This window comes from Podarcis melisellensis, assembly GCF_964234715.1.
Source record: "Podarcis melisellensis genome assembly, chromosome: 4".
Taxonomy (NCBI): domain Eukaryota; kingdom Metazoa; phylum Chordata; class Lepidosauria; order Squamata; family Lacertidae; genus Podarcis; species Podarcis melisellensis.
In genome coordinates, this window is record NC_138531.1 from 79,156,111 (window position 1) to 79,175,913 (window position 19,803).

The 19,803-nt window shown below is 44.1% G+C and overlaps 1 protein-coding gene across 1 annotated transcript; it reads right to left on the reverse strand.

Annotated features, from left to right (window-relative positions):
• Positions 1-1,679: 1,679 nt before the first annotated feature.
• PDX1 (pancreatic and duodenal homeobox 1) lies at positions 1,680-19,594 on the reverse strand. Its single transcript, XM_081909449.1, has 2 exons — positions 19,118-19,594; positions 1,680-2,920 (listed from the first exon to the last, which is right to left on the reverse strand). The coding sequence occupies exons 1-2, from the start codon at positions 19,536-19,538 to the stop codon at positions 2,523-2,525; spliced, it is 819 nt and encodes a 272-aa protein (XP_081765575.1). The 5' UTR covers positions 19,539-19,594; the 3' UTR covers positions 1,680-2,522.
• Between the last annotated feature and the right edge of the window lie 209 nt (positions 19,595-19,803).

Sequence of the window (19,803 nt, forward strand, 5' to 3'; positions counted from 1 at the left end):
TAAACTGGAATGAAAAATCTTATACCTGCGGTATAATCTGATACCTGCCTACTCAAATGTAAACCCCTGGAACCTCAGGAGGGCTTACCCCTGAATAGATATGTATGGAGTTGATTCCCTAGTCCTCTTGAGTTCAAAGATCAATGCAGCCCCATGCCTGTCTACTAAGAAGAAAGCCACACTGCCTTCAATGGGACATAGTCCTAGGTAAGTGAGCAAAAGGATTGCAGACTTAAGTATATGTTGATTCTCCCATTATTGTAATTGAATGAGGCAAGAAAAAATGCTTTAACTTTGGCTGAACTATGCTCCAAGTGTCTTGTCCTGTATAAATTCACATCTTGAAAACAAACCCAAAATTCTGTTTTTCTAATAAAACGAGACATCCAACCTACCTTATCCTCTGTAACCTATCTGACTGTGGCCATAATCTCTGCTATTAGAATACAATAGTGAGCTAGATACTGCATGCATGCCCTGTTTGTGGGCTTCCCTGAGGTTTCTATTAGCTGCTGTGGAACATAGCATTTCGGACAAGATAGACCTATGTATGCTTTTATGGCTAAAAAGCACACTGACTTTGGACTGAGCCCCATTGCATGCTGGGACCTCCTTTCCTTAGTAAATATGCATATGTTTGGAAACCTTTTAGCACTACTCAGAAGTGTCTCCTATTGTACTGAGTGGCGCTTACTCCCAGGTTAGAGGGCATGGGATTATAGCCTGAACATACTCGCAGGAAAGTAAACCCAATGAGATTTCCTTTCAGGTAGGCATGTTTAGGATCCAGTATTGTTTATGGCATCCGATTTTACTGCTGAATGAGGAAGGAAGTGTGGGGTGTGAAACACAAGAGCAGTCAAGTACAACATTCCTAGAGTGAACATGTTTACACATGGGGAGAGATGGTTGTCCAGCCAGCAGGTAAACTTCCTGTTTCCTTCTGGGCTGTGACAGACTTCCTCTGCATGTGACTAGAGGTGGGCGTGGCCTCACCTGTGCAGGTAGCGACAAAAGCACAGGGCAGGGCAGCCATATCTCTCTCCTTTTTACTACATGCATCGAAGAAGCAACATTTGCTTAGCCAAAGATGCCCTCTTGGCTTCCAGCCGAGAGAGGACAGAGGGACAGTCTCCTTATGAGACTATGAGTTTCCAGGTGTATGTCTAAGCTAAGTCTGCCTTCTGGGATCCGATTGTGAACAGAATATGAGTAAACTCTTTTTATACTTTTATAGAAGACTGTGTCTTATCTTTTATGAGGGAATAAGGGGGAAATACCAGAACTGTTATTACAGAGGCTTTAGCGAGCCTGAGCAAACGCATCCGCTGCAAGTTTAAAAAGGGGAATGTTACTCTGCTAAATTGTGAACTTGTTTACTCAAGTTGGAAAGGCTATAATCAAGCAATATATCCTTTCCTGCATCCCTGAACATTCCTACAGGAAGGACCTCAACTAAGCATTCATGCATCTGTGTTGCATGCAGAAGATTTCAGGTTCAGTCCCTGGGCATCTCCAAGAAAGGCTTGCTTGAATAATATAGATGGGCCAACATTCTAAATCACTTGAAAGCACCTTTCTAGGTACATACATTGTTAATGCTGCAATCCTGTAACAGTTATTGCAGGCTGCTGGACTGAAAAAAATATCTCGCTGTGTGTACTCCCCATTCACTACATTTCCGTCCATCTTTCCTCCAGTGAGCCCCATACTCCAGTCACCAAACACGTTTCGTGTCTTCCTTGTTTACCAAGGAATGATATTCCCAAGTCCATCCTAATGCAAGGAGTCTAAAGGATGACCTTATACTTACACCTACATAATTTCCCCCTAATGTCTGAATATTTATTAATATAGAATAATCACTTAAATATCCAATTTTCAAAAACATTTTAAACAAGCACGTTAAAAAAAGGCTTCTTAATTGAGATTGCTTTTTTTTTAAAAAAAAAGAAACAAGACACTAAAGACTTGAAGGGGAAAATACTCATGTTTTCCTCCCTCCCCTCTTTCCTTAGGTCATGGGGCAGGGAACCTTTGACTCCAGATCCCAAGAGCTCCGGCCAATATGACCAAATGGTCAGGGATTTTGGGAGTTGTAGCAACACCTGGAGGGTCCCCCGGTCCCCACACCTGAGAGTTTCCTTCTTTTTGTGCCCGCCCCCGCCCAGGGATGCTGTAGTCTACAGCAGGTCCCCTGGAGATGTTGTGGACTACAACTCCCATCATCCCTTTGTTGGGAATGTTGGTGATACCGCTAGTGGTGATGGGAGTTGCAGTCCACATCTAGAGGGCATCAAGTTGACTTAGGGCTCACAGTCCAGAACATCTCGAAGGCATCAGGGTGGCTAGAGTTGATGGGAGTTGTAGTCCACAGTGACACCTTGAGGGCACCAGGTTGTCCCTTCGGACGAGATAGGACCAGAGACCTCTGAGGGCTTATCTTGTGGGACGGCGGTGACAGACGTCCAAGACAGGTTGCCACATCTGCTTTCCCGCAGGCTCCGGAGCCTGGGCTTCCTTCACCGTGCGTCCTGCTGCCGCCTGGGCGAGGCGTCGGGGCTGGAGGGGAGCAGTTCCACCGGAAGCAAGCTGGGCGCCGAGCGCTCCTCTTCGCCCTGCTCTTTCCCGGCCAGTTCCCCCGACGACACGGCGCAGTCTTGCTCGGGCTCCTGGCTGCTCCCTCCTCCGCCGGCGCCTCGCTTCTTGTCCTCCTCCTTCTTCCACTTCATCCGCCGGTTCTGGAACCAGATCTTGATGTGCCTCTCGGTCAAGTTCAGCAGGACGGCCAGCTCCACCCGGCGAGGCCGCGAGATGTACTTGTTGAAGAGGAACTCCTTCTCCAGCTCCAGCAGCTGCGCCCGCGTGTAGGCGGTCCTCGTGCGCTTATTCTCCTCCTGCTCCACCACGAAAGAGCCCCCTAGGAAGAGGAACAGATCAATGAGAATAATCGACCCAGAGGGAGGCACCGCGAGGAGGGCGTTGCCATGGATGGCTCGTGAGGACTAGAACCTTGAGGAGGCGACGACCTGGTTCTAACTTTTCTTCTAAGCCAGGGTTTCCCAAACTTGGGACTCCAACTGGGACTAAAACTCCCATCATCCCTAGCTAGCTGGACCAGTGGTCAGGGATGATGGGAATTATAGTCCTAAAACAACTGGAGACCCAAGTTTGGGAAACACTGTTAACCAAGCACAGAACAGAGTTAAAAAGGTGATAGATCTAAAATCCTCGTGGCCCTCTATCTTCGGGAAGGCGCTTTTCTTTGTTTTATAAAGAAACCAAAATCAGCTGTTCCTAGGATAGCAAGGAAATGTCTAGCAACCTGATCTGTGTTGATTTGGTTGAGATTCCTGCACCGCACGGGGTCAGACTAGATAGCTTAGTTGGTAGAGCATGAGACTTCTTAATCTCAGGGTCTGTAATCGAGCCTCACGTTGGGCAAAGAGATCCCTGCATGATCGCAAGGGTTTGGACTATATGATCTACGTGGCCCCTTCCAACACAACAACTCTATGACTCAAAACTCAGGATTTCCAGGGTTCCAGACAGGAGCCTGATTCTGACCTCGGACCTTCTTCATCCAAAGCAAACACTCCTACCTCTGAGCTACGGTTTTTGCTCTATATCAGGGTTTCCCAAACTTGCGTCTCTAGCTGTTTTTGGACTACATTTCCCATCATCCTTGACCACTGGTCCTGTAAGCTAGGGATGATAGGAGTTGTAGTCCCAAAACAGCTGGAGACAAAAGTTTGGAAACCCTGATCTAAATAAAGCCTATCGTTAAAACTTCAGTCTAGATGCATGAAATAAACAAGGAAGCGTGAAATAAATGTAATGAACAGAAGGCTCCTTTTCTCATATGTACCAGCCTACGCATTGATGCGGATGCTCTTCTGAAACTGCCTTCCTTACTGGGAACCCGAGGTCGTCCTTGATCCAGACCCCCAGGCTATGGACCTGCCTTCCCCTTCAAATGCAATCTGCCCGGACTCTTAAATAAGAGTTTTGCTGACAGGTAAGACCTTGATTCCACCGCCAACATCACCCAACCTTTGAGAGGAATGATTTTTCGCGCATGCTGTACTTCGGTCGTTTTAAAGCGTTTTGTTGCGGATTTTAATTCTATAACAATATTCTAACCTGTCTGGGAATGTTTTAATTGTCATGCTTTCCTGTGGCATGTTACCTAAAAGGACCGAATAAATAAACCGATAGAAAAGCCATTTAAAATATCGTTTGTTTCGTTTTCTGTTTCAGTAAAACCGTAGATAGGGTTCTCTCTCTGCTTTATGTTAAAGCACTCATTCGGTCCTTAAAATTTGCCTCCACCAAGCACAAACGTGACCGACAGCGTTTGAAGCACGCCGACCCGAAACTGAATAAAACCAGGAAGGAGCCAGGAAGAATTTTGAATCTGGAAGAAAGGGATTAGCAACTTGAACTATACCGGAAAGAAATGGGAATATAATGGTTGGTCTTTGGGGAAGGGCCGTAGCTAAGGCGTAAGGTCCGACGTTCAGTTCCCAGTACAGTATCTTCATGTTAGGCCTGAGAGAGAGACTCTTGTCCGGAACCCTGGAGAGTCGCTGCCAGTCAGTTTGGACAATACTCAGCTAGCTGGACCAATGAATTAGCTCAGTAGAAGGCAGCTTCTTCCTCAGGTGGCCATCTAGGGTGTTCAGAAAGCGTGGTGTCTCCAGGACTCACCAAACCACAAATGCTATTAAGTTATCATACACGAAAATTTTGTCATATGCAACAGTGTGTGTGTGTGTGTGTATAAAATTCGTCCTCTCCTTTCTCTCTCCAGCCTCTGAGTAGAAAAACTTAACATTCTTCGAAAAAGCTGGAAGTTATTAAAGTGAAAAAATTAAATTCTCGCAATATTCTAATACTCTCCACGGCAGAGACGGTCCTATGACTTCTTAACGATGTAAACCCTTCAGTGACTCATAAAATTGTCCGTTTTGCTTTGGGTCCAAAAACATCAGAAAGAAGACTGCAGAAAATATAGCAGTGAACTGTAAGGGAGACGCAGAGATCTAAACAAAGACCATTACTGGTGGCACGACTCTCTTTTTGCTTGTATTTATTTTTGCTTGTATTTATTTTTGATTTTTTGATTTTGATTTATGGGACACAGGTGGCGCTGTGGGTTAAAGCCTCAGCGCCTAGGACTTGCTGATCGAAAGGTCGGCGGTTCGAATCCCTGCTGCGGGGTGCGCTCCCGCTGCTCGGTCCCAGCGCCTGCCAACCTAGCAGTTCGAAAGCACCTCTGGGTGCAAGTAGATAAATAGGGACCGCTTACCAGCGGGAAGGTAAACGGCGTTTCCGTGTGCGGCTCTGGCTCGCCAGAGCAGCGATGTCACACTGGCCATGTGACCCGGAAGTGTCTCCGGACAGCGCTGGCCCCTGGCCTCTTAAGTGAGATGGGCGCACAACCCCAGAGTCTGTCAAGACTGGCCCGTACGGGCAGGGGTACCTTTACCTTTACCTATTTTTGATTCAGATTTGTCATGGCCAATGGCTAGTACAATAAAATTCTTTGGATTGGTTTGGAATATTCTAATGCAACTTTGTCATGTCAAGCCATATTACGCATAAAGATTCACCTGTCATTTATATACACTCCAAAGAGACGGAATTAAGTTTCTTCTTCGCATCATAATGTTTCAATTCCAGTCAAAAGGCATGTAATTGGATACCGCTGTGAAATCCAAGCTAAATTAGAAGCCCGTCTCCCAAAAGAACCAAAACGTTTTGCACAAGGGCCCACAACAATGTTTACACCGTACATTCAAAGCACATTTAAATCACACACCAAAAAAACCCCTTCGAACTATAGTTTGCAAAGGGCGCTGATAATTGTAGCTCCGTGAGGGGTGAACTACAATTCCCAGGACTCTTTGTGGAAAGGAAATGTCAGCAGCTGGTCCATTAGGGCAAGTGGGGCATCACCCCATCAACCCCAACCCAGCCCCCACCTGTCTGCCTTCTTACCTGCAACCAGTCTTTGGAGAGGTTCAGGGGGCACTACCTGTCCGCTTCCTTTTTCTTAGTCTCAGTATCCCTCTTATAAAACTCAACCGGAATTAAAACGGGGATAAACCTAGAAAGTGTTGCCTCTGCCTGTCACCGGCTTGGGCTCTGCCTACAGTTTGGGCTGGCTGCATTCTGCCCACAGCACAATACAACCCATCAGCTACACTAAGATTCAGGTTGGCTGAATCGTCTCTAACACGCGTAGAGCAAATTGGAGATGGGGTCGTTTGCGAGCAAAGAAAGCCCAGGAGTTGAAAAATACCTGATGGGGCTGCAAAAATTGAATTAAGTACTCAAGGGCTGTAATACTGATGTCTGGGATAATCCCCACTGAACAGTGTAGTAGGCGTTACTCCTGGTGAAATGCGCATAGGATTGCGCACTGAGACGCAAACTTGGAACGGTCCATTTTTAAAAAACAGAGTTAAGCAGCCCGCGCATTTGCGTCCTTCTGTGCTGTACTACTAAAAAGTAACTTTCAATATACTTGAAAATTTGTCTCGTGTGGGCGGGTGGGGGCTAAACTTTTCTGAACGTCAACTCTTCGCCTCCTTTTTAAAATTACAGCCGAAAATCATCACAGTAAATAAAACCAAATCAATACCAAAGTCGTGAACAGATCGGGTCCCTAAGATGTGTTTTTGTCTTGTTAAGAAATTCGTGGGGCGCCCGTGAGATGCAGGTGAGGACCTTCAAGAATTAGCTGTTCTCAGTACCGAGAACATCGAACGCAATATTTCCCTACTTGACAGAGGTCTGGAGTAATTTTCGCTGCAGCTAGATTTCTAGGTCCTTTCAAGATTTGGGGAGCGGGTTCTTCCTAAGGAAGGTATTTCCAGTTTCTAATGCAACCCACACTGAAATCACCAACCGTCAATTTATTCAGCCATCCAGTTAATTAATTATATTCATCAAACCTCTCAGAGGAGGACAAGTTTTCCAGATAACTATACAATAAAGCCAATACCGCACAGCAAAAACTATAAGCGAAAACAAACGGATTCTGATTTTGACATTTCAACTCTAATAGCTAGTAAATACTATTTTTACTGCTATGTTTAGAAAATCTGGAGTGTTATGCCCCCCCGCTCCAAGTTCCTATCAATGAAATTCGTGGGACATAAAAAGGGAAGCTTGTGTTCATTGAAATCAATGACGTTTAAGAATGCCCAAATTTTCATTATTTTGTCATAGGATAATTCCACACACATTCCCGTTGCCATCTTTCAGGTATATAGGAAAATTACTTCGCAACACAGAAAAAAAGCTATGAATAACCCGCAATTTCCTCTCCCATATCAACTAATAATATTAGCAGAGCTTTTACGTTACCTAAACAAATCAATAAACTTTAAGCCACTTCCCAACATTGGAACTGGGTGAGGATTACAGCCTAAGTAACATTGATTTCGTCCTTATTCTAACGGATTAATTGATCCCAGCATTTCTCTAGTTCTTTAGCTTCACAGTTCGGGTGTGCAGTTTATTAATTTTAAGAGATTAATTGTTTATATAGCCGTGGAAACAGACCATCACCTCAAAACTTGTTTGTTTGGATTTTTTTTCTTGACTGGGATGGCGAGTGGGATTCCACGGGATTCTACTATCATTAAACTGGATTTCTTGCATATACAGTAAATCGGTTGCCAATCTAATCCACTTTACCCTGGCAAAAAGTCTCATCAATCTTACGGTAGTGGTGGTTCGCAAGAAACGTTTTGATTTCCTTATTCTGGGATCTTTTAAACAGCTGAAATTGGATTTGATTGACTGTTGATCTATTGAATCTTGATATATAATAAACCCAATCTTTTTAACTTTTAAAATAATTTAATACCAATCAATTGGCTTAGGATAGGGCCCCACCATTCTAAGATTTTGTGCACATACCTACTTGGGATTAAGCCCCCACTTCACCTAAGTCTCCTAATGTTATACGTATTGTGGGAATCGCTTTCAATAGAGGCTGTTCAGCCAAAGTTGTGCACTTATAAAGCTGCACTCCAACAGGAGCGTTAAAGAGCATGCCCGGCACCGAACTTGCTGGGATTTACTTCCGAGTAAACATGCAAAGGATCTCCGTATAAGAGCCACCAGGATCGGGCTGCGCGGCTCAACAGTGAAATTAAGCCCATGCGTAAGGCTGCACAATATTACGCTTACGTGGGGGTAAGATCCATTTAATAGGCATTTATTTCCTGCTTAACTTTCGTAGAAACCGACTTCTCATCTCCTCCCACAATGCACGAGATTTCTAAAGCGCTTCAGTTCGGCCAGATCCTGCCCTAGGACGGTGCTTCTGGTAACATTAGGCTTCTAAATTTGGCCTCCGAGACAATAGGTAGGAATATTCCGCTTACCTTCTAAGATCCGCAAGAACCGAAGGCGGACTCAGATGTTGTTTCTGGAGAAAACAAGCTTGCCATGCAATCGTAAACCTGGCTACTCAGAAGTAAGCTCCATAGAACTCAAGATCACAGGGCTCTTTCCTATGATATCAAATTCTGTTAAAACCAGTGGTGTTTTGTTTTTTGTTTTTTTTTAAATCCAAATTAAGTATATTAGCATCCTATTTGCTTATCTGTAGTTGAATTGTTGTAAGGTCCAAGAACAGATAAAACAACATGGCAAAGCTATCCCTCCCCGCCCAAGATCGATTGGACTTTCTGCCAGAGTAGGGTGTCCAGGATTGGACTGATAGCCAATCTAATTTGCAAGAAATCCAGTTTGACTTGATCTTGAAAGAGCGGGCAAGCATGTATGAGCTTGTTCACATCCTCTCAGGGTAACCCCATACCCAATGTGGAACCGAAGTGAGGAGGACGGTAATTCCCTTCTACGTGTAATGGAAATTGATATCCTGTTTGAAAGGTCCTTCCAGTCATCATACGTGAAAACTATATACATTATTTTAATATGCCGTTTGGCATATTAAAGCGTCATTGCCTTCAGGCAAGCGTCAATTCAGCCAAAAGTCTATCAATTTCAATGGAACGTCGATACTAACTTTTGCTGATCCAACTGCTCATAGCGATACAAATTGCAAAAGCATTTTCTTGGAAAATACTTAAATTCTCCCTCCAAATATCCCTGAAAGCTGAAAAGAGAATTTCAAAAAGACTCAAGTTTTTGTGAGCTTTTTCATTTCAACTCCAATTGGGGCGGCTAATCCTGCAATTCAATGCACATTTCCTCCGAAGTAAGTCCCGCTGTGTTCAGTAGGGACTTGCTGCGAAGTAAATGTGTTTAAGATTGCCGCATAATGCAGTGGACATCAGGAGGATCCATCAGCAGCAAATCTTTTAGGCGTTTCTTATGGGGAACCCTTGCTTGCTCCTGGTTTACTATCGTTCAGTATCGAGCGTTAATTCCGAGGCTGATAGTCTAACCACCTTGGCATGCTACTCGGCCAACCTGTTTCAGTTTGCACCAGAAAATGCTCCATACCTCTGGCTTTTCCTTCCATTGCTTTAGTTCAGGGTTTCCCAAACTTGGTTGTCCAGCTGTTTTTGGACTGCAATTCCCATCATCCCTAGCTAGCAGGACCAGTGGTCAGGGATGATGGGAATTGTAGTCCAAAACAGCTGGAGACAGAAGTTTGGGATACCCTGCTTTAGTTGATGAATGAATTGCATCATTCAAGTTGCTTTGGATGGGAAGTGTGCATCTCCATGGGTTCCCCTACATATCATGCATGAGCAAAGCTGGAAGCAGGTCCTTGGTCTGAAATGTTCCAAAACCACAGAGGATAGCAATGCGCTTGAGTACAACTTCTTAGCTTTGCATGTATTCTTTTAACAGTTCTATTCTTCACATAGATACACACATAAAGCTGCCACTTTGAACAGATAAAGCTAAAACTTTTCATGCTGTGGAGATAAATGCTGGAAAAGCTGCAGCTGATTAATCACGTCTTCCACCCACCCTCGGATACTTCTTCCTTAGCCCCCAGTTCCCTTCTGTCCATCACTATGTCTCCCCCACTTTGATACCTTTTGGGAGTGCTCAACATGTTGTTGTTGAAAGCTTTGTCTAATGACTTATTGACATGTTTGTTACCTTTCTTGTATATGCACATCAGCTCAAGAAATCACAGAATCATGGAGTTGGTATATCAGGGGTCATCTAGTTCAGCCTTTACCAAGCCTAGTGGACTGCAGATGTCTTGGATTACAACTCCCAGCAGTTTCTGATATTCTCCAAAAATGTCTGGAGATGCACCAGGTTAGAGAAGGCTAGTCACATGCACGTCATACATCTAAAGCTCATTCAAAGCACATAGCTCCCCTACCCAAAAAATAAGAATCCTGGGAACTCAAGTTTATGCCTCTCACAACTATAATTCCCAGCACCCTTAAACCAGGATTCTTTAGGAGTTGTCCTTTAAGTAACTCTAGTCGAACTCCCAGCTCAATACAGGACCTGCAGTTCAGAACTGGCACCTGAGTTGCCATCACAACATATGCAATATACTGGGGCTTTTAAAAGAAAATCACACCCCAATGCTAAATCCACTAATCTCTGGTACTTTTAGATTTATGAACAGTTTAGTCCTTTGATTTTAAATATTTTAGGTAGAAATTAGTCCCACTATTTTCTTGAAGATGTTTTCAGTTAAGCAAGGATCAGACTCCTGGTCCAGAAAAAGATAAAGAAAAAGAAAGCAAAGCAAAATGGGGTTATGATTTTAGGAACTCCGGTACGATGGTTGGAAAGCACCTGCACAGTCCTGCAGGCAAGAAGCACAGGATCTTCAAAGGATATTGTCAAACACTAAATTATACAATATGTAAATAAGTGAGTGACTAAACAGCCATAAATGAATCTGTTATGCCATTCACTTATTTACCTATAATATTTACTCTCTTTATTTGCAGTCAACATATCATTATATAATATTTATTAGGAAGCATGAAATAAATTTCAGTCAATGGATAGAATGTTTGCCTCAATTACCCATTCAGTTCTGTTTATGTCTGCTCAGAAGGATCGCTGAGATATTATTATTATTATTATTATTATTATTATTATTATTATTATTTGTATACCACTCTATACTTGTAGGTCTCAGGGTGGTTCACAAGATAAAATCACAATATAAAACCACAAAATACATCATCAAAATAACAACAACCCAATAACCCCCTCTTCCCGAGAACAAGTCTTATTTAACTCAGTTGGGCTTGTTTTTGAGTAGAGATGCATAGGATGAGGAATTTATAGATTTTGAAGGGGAAGGCATACTGCGTTTTTAGATGTGCAATATGGATGATACCCAATCATATCATTCATTGATTGCAATGAGTCTGTTCTGAGTATGACTAATGTTGCATATCACCTTATACATCTCAGTAGGGACCATCTTGGAAGAGGTATAATCAGGGATATTTTGTCTAGGAAAACGCTTGTCATCTGTGGTTTTTGTAAATAAAATAATTTACTTTACTTTTTTTAAAAAGCAAAAAGGCATTATTATTTTAATTTGGGATGTTTTCTAAGTTGATTTTAAAAGACTGTAGTCTGCTAAGCAGACCTATTTGTGAGCAGGCCCTATCAAACTCAGTGGAACTTCCTTATCAGGACTGCACCCTTAAGTCTGAAGGAAGCCCTAGATATTTCCTGTCTTAACCATGTTGTCTGAATAATTTAATGTGTATACCTGAAAAATCAGTATTTTGGTTCTTGGATGAGGGCATTAATGAATTGCTCACACCACTTTATGGGTTGACTTCTGTTGTTAATAAATGCGCAGAACTCTGACTTGTGTTTTTTTAAAAAAGGATTGCACTATACAACTTGCATTTTGCTTTCATTTATAAAGTATCTCCAGATCCAGTGAAAGTGAAGCAGATTTTCAATCCAGTAAAAAGTAGCTGGGCTGGATCTGAAATGAATATTCAACAACGGCTTCCAATGAGTCCGGTTTTGCCACTCAGGTTTTGAATGGAAAAAAGATAACTTTAGAATTCAAATTTATGTTTGAAATGTGATGTTTGGGCCTTTGAATTTGTGCTTATTGGCAATTCCTTAATTTTTTTTGTATGGGTGTGGGTGTCCTTTGTCAGCCATCAAATGTGAACCTCAACTGCAGCCAAATCATCAAATGTTGTCAAATGAGAAATGGTTACTGCATTCCAAAAAGGAGCAAATATAAAATATTTTATATTTGGTCAACACCCAGAGTGTATTAAATGTTAACAATTCCAGGATAGAATTTTCATAGGCACATTCATTTCAGCTTTAACAGGACTACTGAAAACAAAAAGAATGATTTCTATTGTATACGAAATATACCTTGAAACACCTCCTACTTTGAAATAACATCTACTTTGTAGGCTGGTTTGTGTGTCAGCTTTACTGTGAGACATATGGATTATATTGCTTCATCTTAGTTTTTAGCCGCCCTCAAGACCTTGAGTTGGATTCAAAGAACCATGTGGCAAGATTCTCATGCCCAAGAGAGATCTGAAGCTCACGTTTCTCCTCCAAAAAGCAGTCCCCCATGCTGTGTGACGAATGTATTGAAAATGAGGAAAAATGGAAAAGCACTTTTTGATATGATATGGACTGCACTACAAAGGGGAATTATCCAGAATCTTCTTGGGCTTGGACAAGTCAGTATGTGCACCTGATGTGCGTCTTTGGGTCCTGCCCTTGGTGGGAAAGGGGAGATATAATTGCTTTAAAATATTATTATGAGAGAGGCAGATATAGGTACACACACGTTCCCCTCCCCCCAACATACAAAATTATATCCACGTTAAATGCATAGGGCACGTCTAGCGCCTAGCACGTCTCACTGAGCAATAATACTGTGTTTGTGTCTTTACGCATTATCTTACGCTGACTACACATTACATGCTTAAAACACAACTAGTCCGTTCCTTTTCTCTATTTGGATGGAAGCTGCTTTGGAGGAAAATGCATCAAAACGCAGTATTTCCCAAGGAACAACAGGAGAGATATGGTTTGTGGCTAACACTGTCCATACACACCGCTTCCCGAACCAGCGGTGGGAGCGCGCTTCAGGACTGTGCACACCGCCTTAGCAATGCGCAGGGGTTGGAACGAGCTCTGGACTGATCCCAGCTGAAGGCTGTTTAAGCTGCAATCCTAGCCCCACTTACCTGGGAATTCGATGGGACTTACTTCTAAGTAGACATGGTTAAGTCTGCACCCAGGTTTTCTACGCTGCTTTCAGTGGCATTTGGAGCGAAAACTCAGCGTGCAAATGCTTGAAACGGGTAGGAGCTCCATAGATTTCGAGGGCAATTGCTGCCAGAAAACATCCCTCTGATTCAGCCTAATATAGCGACAACTCTGTTAGATCCCCTCACACACATCCCAGCCTTTTAGCCGGTGGGGAAGGGTAGATCACAAATCGTTCTTTCCCATTAGGAATCTCTTGAGGATAAGGTTGTGTAATTAAGTATATACCGTCTAAAGAAACTGCAGAATTACGCGCATACCGGGCGCGGAGCACTCGGGAAGATCTCGTATTTTCTTTTCATGAGGAGTGTCTAAAATGGAAAAGTTAAGGATTTCGGGCCCACCCGATTGTCTCCGAGTTAGTGTTACTGTTTGGGGATAAAACAGACAGCTTTTTGTTCCCAGCGCTGTTTAGATGGAGAGAGCGCTTGCTTCGAAGTAAGTGAACATGGGCTTTCAGCCTTAATTCAGAACCTCCTTTGAAAAGTCTTCAATCTATTTTACAGAGGTGGCAAATCCTACTGAAATCGAGGAAACTTGGTCCCGAGGAAGAATCTGTTGGATTGCAGCCTTATGCAACAAATCTGTACGCACTTACCTGGAGATCTGCCCCATTGAACTCAATGACGCTTACTTCTGTGTAAACATGAATAGGATTGCACTATAAGAGTCTTGACCCGTTGACTCAAGCCTAGGTGGTTAGGCTTGGGCTTCAGCTCCGGAGAACGTCCTTGGCTCAGACTCCGGATTATTTTATTAGGCTCATGCTAAATTACCATCTTTCCCCAACCTACTATTCATTTCTCCAGAGGGAACGGGAGAGAGGGAGGAGGATCAAGAAGTTGTAGTTTTCTTTGCCGTGGTGATCAAGGAAGGGCAGTTGGGGGAACAAGCTGTGTCTGGCTGCACAATGTTATCGGCCCTGCGCCTTGCGCGCTCCAGGTCACGCCTTTCTGCAAATATTGCATTAAGGGCTTTGTTCCACCAGATAGCAGACATGGGGGCAGGGGGATCCCTATAAAGTTCTTAAGAGGGGTAACAAATAGACTTTCTCTTGTGGCCACTGACCAGATCATGTCGCTGGAAAACAGCGAAATGGGGGATGGGTAACGAAAGAGAGAAAAGCTGGAAGCTAACAAAACGGATAGGTCCGTAAATATTGACGTCGTTCCAATTTGTAAACCCGTGTGAAATCAGAGTGGAATTAAAAATAGTAGAAATAAAATGAGATGTAATAAGAGAAGCTTGTGGTTCCCTTCAGGAACAACAGAATTATTGAGGCATAAGCTTTCGCTGACGAGGGTTCATTTCATTAGATGTATGAAACGTAATATATTTGGAGAAGTGGGGAGAGTGAGAGAAAATTATACACGCGCATCTGACAAAATGAGGCTCAGAACAGAACGCTACAAAACATCTATTTGTGCCATAAGACTCTTATAGTACAACTCTATGCAGGTTTACTCAGAAATAAGCTGAGCTCAAGGGGGCTTACTCCTAGGAAAGTGTGTATAGGGCTGCCGCCTCAGGCATCTCTGAAAATATGGAATTGAGTAGACAAGGCCTGGCGGTTGGCAACAGCAAGGACACACAATGATTCTGTAACAACATCCGGAGAGCTCTGATGGATCAGGCCAGAGGCTCACTCTGGCCAACCAGATGTCCATGGAAAGCCCGCGAGCAAAACCCCCAGGAGCGATTCCCAGCAGCTGTCATTCAGAGACACATTGCCTCAGACAATGGAAGTAGAGGAACCTTGTATAGTGGCTCAAAACAACACTTTTGTTTTGGGAATCAGGGAGTTGTTACAATCGAATTTAATGTGCGAGTTTATGGATGCGTTAACTCAGAAGCAAGCCCCACGCCGGTCAACAGGCATTCCCATCTAATTGTACGGGGCTGCAGCTTTGTAGGGGTTTACATAGATCCTAACGCAATATAAATGGGAGAGGGGGACCTCATGGATTTAAATTATATTTATTTCAAAGTATAAGGGGGTTCTTAGGGCTCATGCCTTAATGGTTGTAGGTAGTTAATGGCAATGGCGCAGGGATCTCTTCTAATGAGAAAAGGCTAAGAACGCCTGTGATTTCCACTAGAAGCCGTGGGTTCTTTCCCAAATATACTCGTTTAAGAGCGAGGTGCCAGAATATATATTATTTATATTATTTATTCAGTGTGCGTACGGCTCAAGATAACCCAACTAGACACAATTCAAAGCTGCGGAAGGGACTGTACAGATCCCTCCACATCGAAAGCACTAAAACAGCCAGGGCATCTCTGAGGTAAGATGAAGGGTGGTCACCTGGATAAATAGGCTGTCAAAGGAAGGCGTCTTCCCGCTGTCAGATCTCCCTTTCTGGATTCCTAACAATGTGTAAACTTTAAATATAGACGCAATGTTTGTTGTTGTTTTTTGTATCATACTAAAATACGGACATGCTTTCCAGCGGGGACATTTCTTTTGTACCATATTTTATTGTTAAGAGTTCTGTGGAAACATCTGGGCCTTATTCTCAAGTCAATAAGTTTAGATTCAGAGTGTGACTCCTGAATCTCTTCTAATCGCCTTTGGAAGTACATTCCGAAGGAAGATCGATCATGGACATTGGAAATAAGCCCCACTGGATTCAGTGGAAGTCACTGAATAGAGGATTGCAGCTTTAAACTATGCTGAATCTGTTCCCAAACGCGTGCGTAGAACTGGTGCCCAGAAAGCGTCACTTGTTAGGGTGCAACGGGGCAGGCGGGCCCTACGCACTTCGAGCAGAGCAAGTTGCGCTTCAAGAGTCCTTGGGCAGAGCCATCCTGCTGGGGCTCTGGAGCCCGATCCTGAAGCCAGTTAAGACTTGTCGCCAAAATTAACAGCGCAAGGTTACGCCTGACAGCTAGGAAGCAAGGCCCATGGTGTTCAACGGAGCTTACTCCCTAGTAAATGTGCTAATGATACCAATCCCTGTAAAAATCAATAGAATTTAATTCCATATCGATACGCATAAGTTGCGGGCAGCCCCTCTCATCGGTTTCGGTATAAGGCCCCGTCCACAACAAACCGTCTAAATCCGGTTTGGTCCTGTCGGCGACACTGAGAATAAATCGGTTTAAACTGCAATTTCTATTTGCACTTTCCTGGGAATAGGCACCAGACTAATACCTCCGACTAAACGTGCAGAGGATTACACTGTGAAGGAAACAATTTCGCCACCAACAAGAGTCTAATCCTCAGCGCATTAATGCAAAAGTTCCACGGACGTCAGTGGGGCTCGATTACTACTGGAGTGCAGAATCAGTTTCCACTTGGCTTAAGTCAAGAGGCAACAGCTGAACGGTTCCGTGGATTGCCTTTCCAGGGTTCCGCTTGCAAATCTTTATGGAAATGGTTTCTGGCAATTTATCGTTCCCAATTCTCTTTGCTCCCCGTGAAGGTAACTACTGTAGGCTAAGTGAAGGAAATTAGTTGGCACGCTCTGGTTTAGATCCTGTTATAACTGGAGCAAACGCCGGACCAGGAAACGCGCCTCCTGCATAAAAATGCAAGATCTCCGACCAAGGCATTTGGAATCAAAATTATTTAAATGGAAAATAATTTTCCCTTTACACTTCTTCTTTCTCTTTCTCTCCTTTTTGGAGAACACGTAGAAATGCTTATCAAAGCAAGTTTTCTAAAATGATTACTAGACTACTTTAAATCCAGACATAGTGGCTTGGCTGTCTTAGCGGGGTTAAAGTGGAGTAAGATCACTGATTTCTCCACCTGCCTCAAGAGAATCGGAACATAAAAGAAAAAACCCGAATCCATTTTAAATTTTGCTGAAATGCTGTCCTCAATTCCCAAGAACCAGTAAGGATTTGATTAAGATTGAGGCAACCCCCCCCCCCCCGCCAAGTATGTCTTAATAATACATGTAAGACAAAAGTAAGTTTCACGGACTTAATAATATGTCTTAATAATAAGACATATTCTTGCCACTTTTTCCAGGAGCTCTGTGAGCAAAAACGAGAAACTGTCTCATGAAGGGCGAATACTTTTGTCTGGAGAGACACTTTTGCGGACTGCTAGTGAAGGGAGCTGAATTTGACGCACAGTGGTCATAGTGTGGGGTGATTCACAGCTTTGGATCTAACTTTTAGCTCCCAAATATGTTGGTTTTCAAAACAGTAGCAAACCAAGCATCGGTTTAGATAAGGTCAGCTTTAAGTTCTTACTCTCAACTGATCAGCTGATTCAGTGTTTGCCTTCTTTGCTGTGTAGGATTATGGCATTACAGAAATAATTCTTTGCCCCAATATTAATTGCCCAATAAATTATTGTTGGTAGGCTGCTGTGTAGTTCTAGGGCATCACACACTGTAGTAAGGTTTTCTATTGTAGCAGGACCAGGTTAATGGGGCACCTTTGTTGTTGTTTTACAAGTGGCCTTAATCTTAATGATACTCTATTTGAGTCTGGGATTCATTTAATCCTATATATACATGCCTGCTCAAAAGGAAGCCCACTTGAATCTAACAAAACTGTTTCCCGGACAGGGCTGGCCCAATACATTTTGGCACCTGAGTTGGACCCCAAAATGGCGCCTCCTTCCACATCAGGGAAGAAGAGGCAAGGGAAGATCTACATCAGGAACAAGTGGGGAAGAAAGGTTGACATTGGGACCTGCTGCCCTGTGGATCCTGCCGCCTGAGGCGGTCGCCTCACCTTGCCTCATGTGTAGGCCGGCCCTATTTCCAGGTAAACATATAATACAGGATTGTAGTCTTAGTTCTCTCCCTTTCTTGGTTGTTTCCTAATTACATCAGAAAAGTGCAACCAGGGATCCAGCCTAATGGTTTCTTTAAAGGCTGGCCATAGGCAAAATATATTGAAATGAAAAATGCAAGAAGAAGAAGAAGAAGAAGAAGAAGAAGAAGAAGAAGAAGAAGAAGAAGAAGAAGAAGAAGAAGAAGATCATCACATACAGATTGCTAGATGCTATACAAATATAAATCTCTCCCTGGATTCCCAAGACTGGGTCTGTTGTCATTAAAGTGACCCCAGCTCCAGTCAGGAAATGGAAGACCTTTAACATCCAGAAGCATTGCTGCATTAAGGCTGAGTAATCACTGTTTTTAAAGCACACACAGTCACAATCCTGGGAACTGTAGTTTGTCTACGGAGCTACAATTCCCAGCACTCTTAACAGCCTAGAGTTTTCAGGGTTCTATGAGGAAAGCCATGTGTTTTATATGTTTGGTGTGTAGCAGTAACTCCCAAAATTCTTGTGGCACCTTCAAGACTCACAGATTTATTGTGAAAGTTTGTTGTTAGTCCTTAGGGTGTCCCAAGACTCTCTGAAGATTTAACAACCAGAAGAGGAAATATTTCCTGCCTGCCCTGGGGAGGGATGTAGAACGCCCAGCTTGGTTAAGTATATTTCAGTGGCTATTATTATTATTATTATTATTATTATTATTATTAATTCCCCAACCACTCTGGGCGGCTTCCGGCACATAAAAACACAATAAAACACACATTTTATTTCAGCGACACCTCCTTACCAAGTGTGACTGCAGTCTTTTGCACGCTCCCCTTTGGAAGAACCCCCAAATGGGGTTTTCTTTCCCGCCTGGCCACCCTATAGGGTTGTGTTGCGAATGCATTTATGAGATCGAGTTATTTCACAGGTGGTGCTGGTTGTCCTTATCACCATCCTTCGCCCCCACCCTTGCCCAAGAGAGACTGGAAGCCCATTTCTTCGACTTGGCAGTCAGGCATAGAGCCGTGCCCACGTTGAAAGCATAAACCCGACCGAGACGCCGCGTCTTGCTTCAGCATGGATCGAGAGAGAAGGAGAGAGGCCAGGAGAAGAGAGGGGAAGGCGTCTTACCCGTGCCAGCCCACTGTCCCTTCCAGGCGTGGGATTTGGTGGATTTCATCCAGGGGAATGGCAAGTGCACTCTGGGCTCCCCTAGCACCCCAGAGTCCGCCCCATCTGCAAAGGGGAGCGCTTCCTGGTGCGAGTGAGGCAGCTGAGAGTGGTGGTGCTGGTGGTGATGGAGATGTGAAAGGCCTGGGTCGTCGGTGATGGGGGGCACCTCGTAGGGGGAAATGTCCGGCGGGCTGCCTTGCTCCAAGGCCCCCAAAACACTCGGGTACGGGGGCTGCTGCTGCTGCTGCGGTTGGGGCTGTCTACCCATGTACAGGCACGCGGGGGGGCTCTGGGTATAATCCTGCGGCTGGGATCTCTGAAAGGCGCACGGCTCCTTGAAGAGCTGGCTGGAGGCGTAAAACTGGTCCTCGCTGTTCATGGCTGGAGGAGCCACCGGGGCGAGCCGCGCACAGGCCAGGGCTGCGCTGCGAAGCCTTTGACAGGTGCGACTCACCTGCGCCCGCGGCTGATGAGCCCCGAGGACCAGGACATCTCGGGAAGCTTTCCCATTGGCTCTCCGGCAGGCGCGTGAGCCCGCCTGGCTGCCCCCATTGGGCGGAGCCTTCCCAATAAGAATCCGCGCTTGCTTCAGCTTAGAACCTGGGAGTTTCACTTTCTGGAGGTGTGTGAGTGCGCGCGCAACG

Excerpts from the sequence above, each read along its gene's own strand:
- PDX1 (XM_081909449.1), bottom strand. The coding sequence starts at position 19,538 with ATGAACAGCGAGGACCAGTTTTACGCCTCCAGCCAGCTCTTCAAGGAG. Across the intron at positions 2,921-19,117 it reads GGGACAGTGGGCTGGCACGG|GGGGCTCTTTCGTGGTGGAG; the intron begins GTAAGACGCCTT and ends TCCTCTTCCTAG.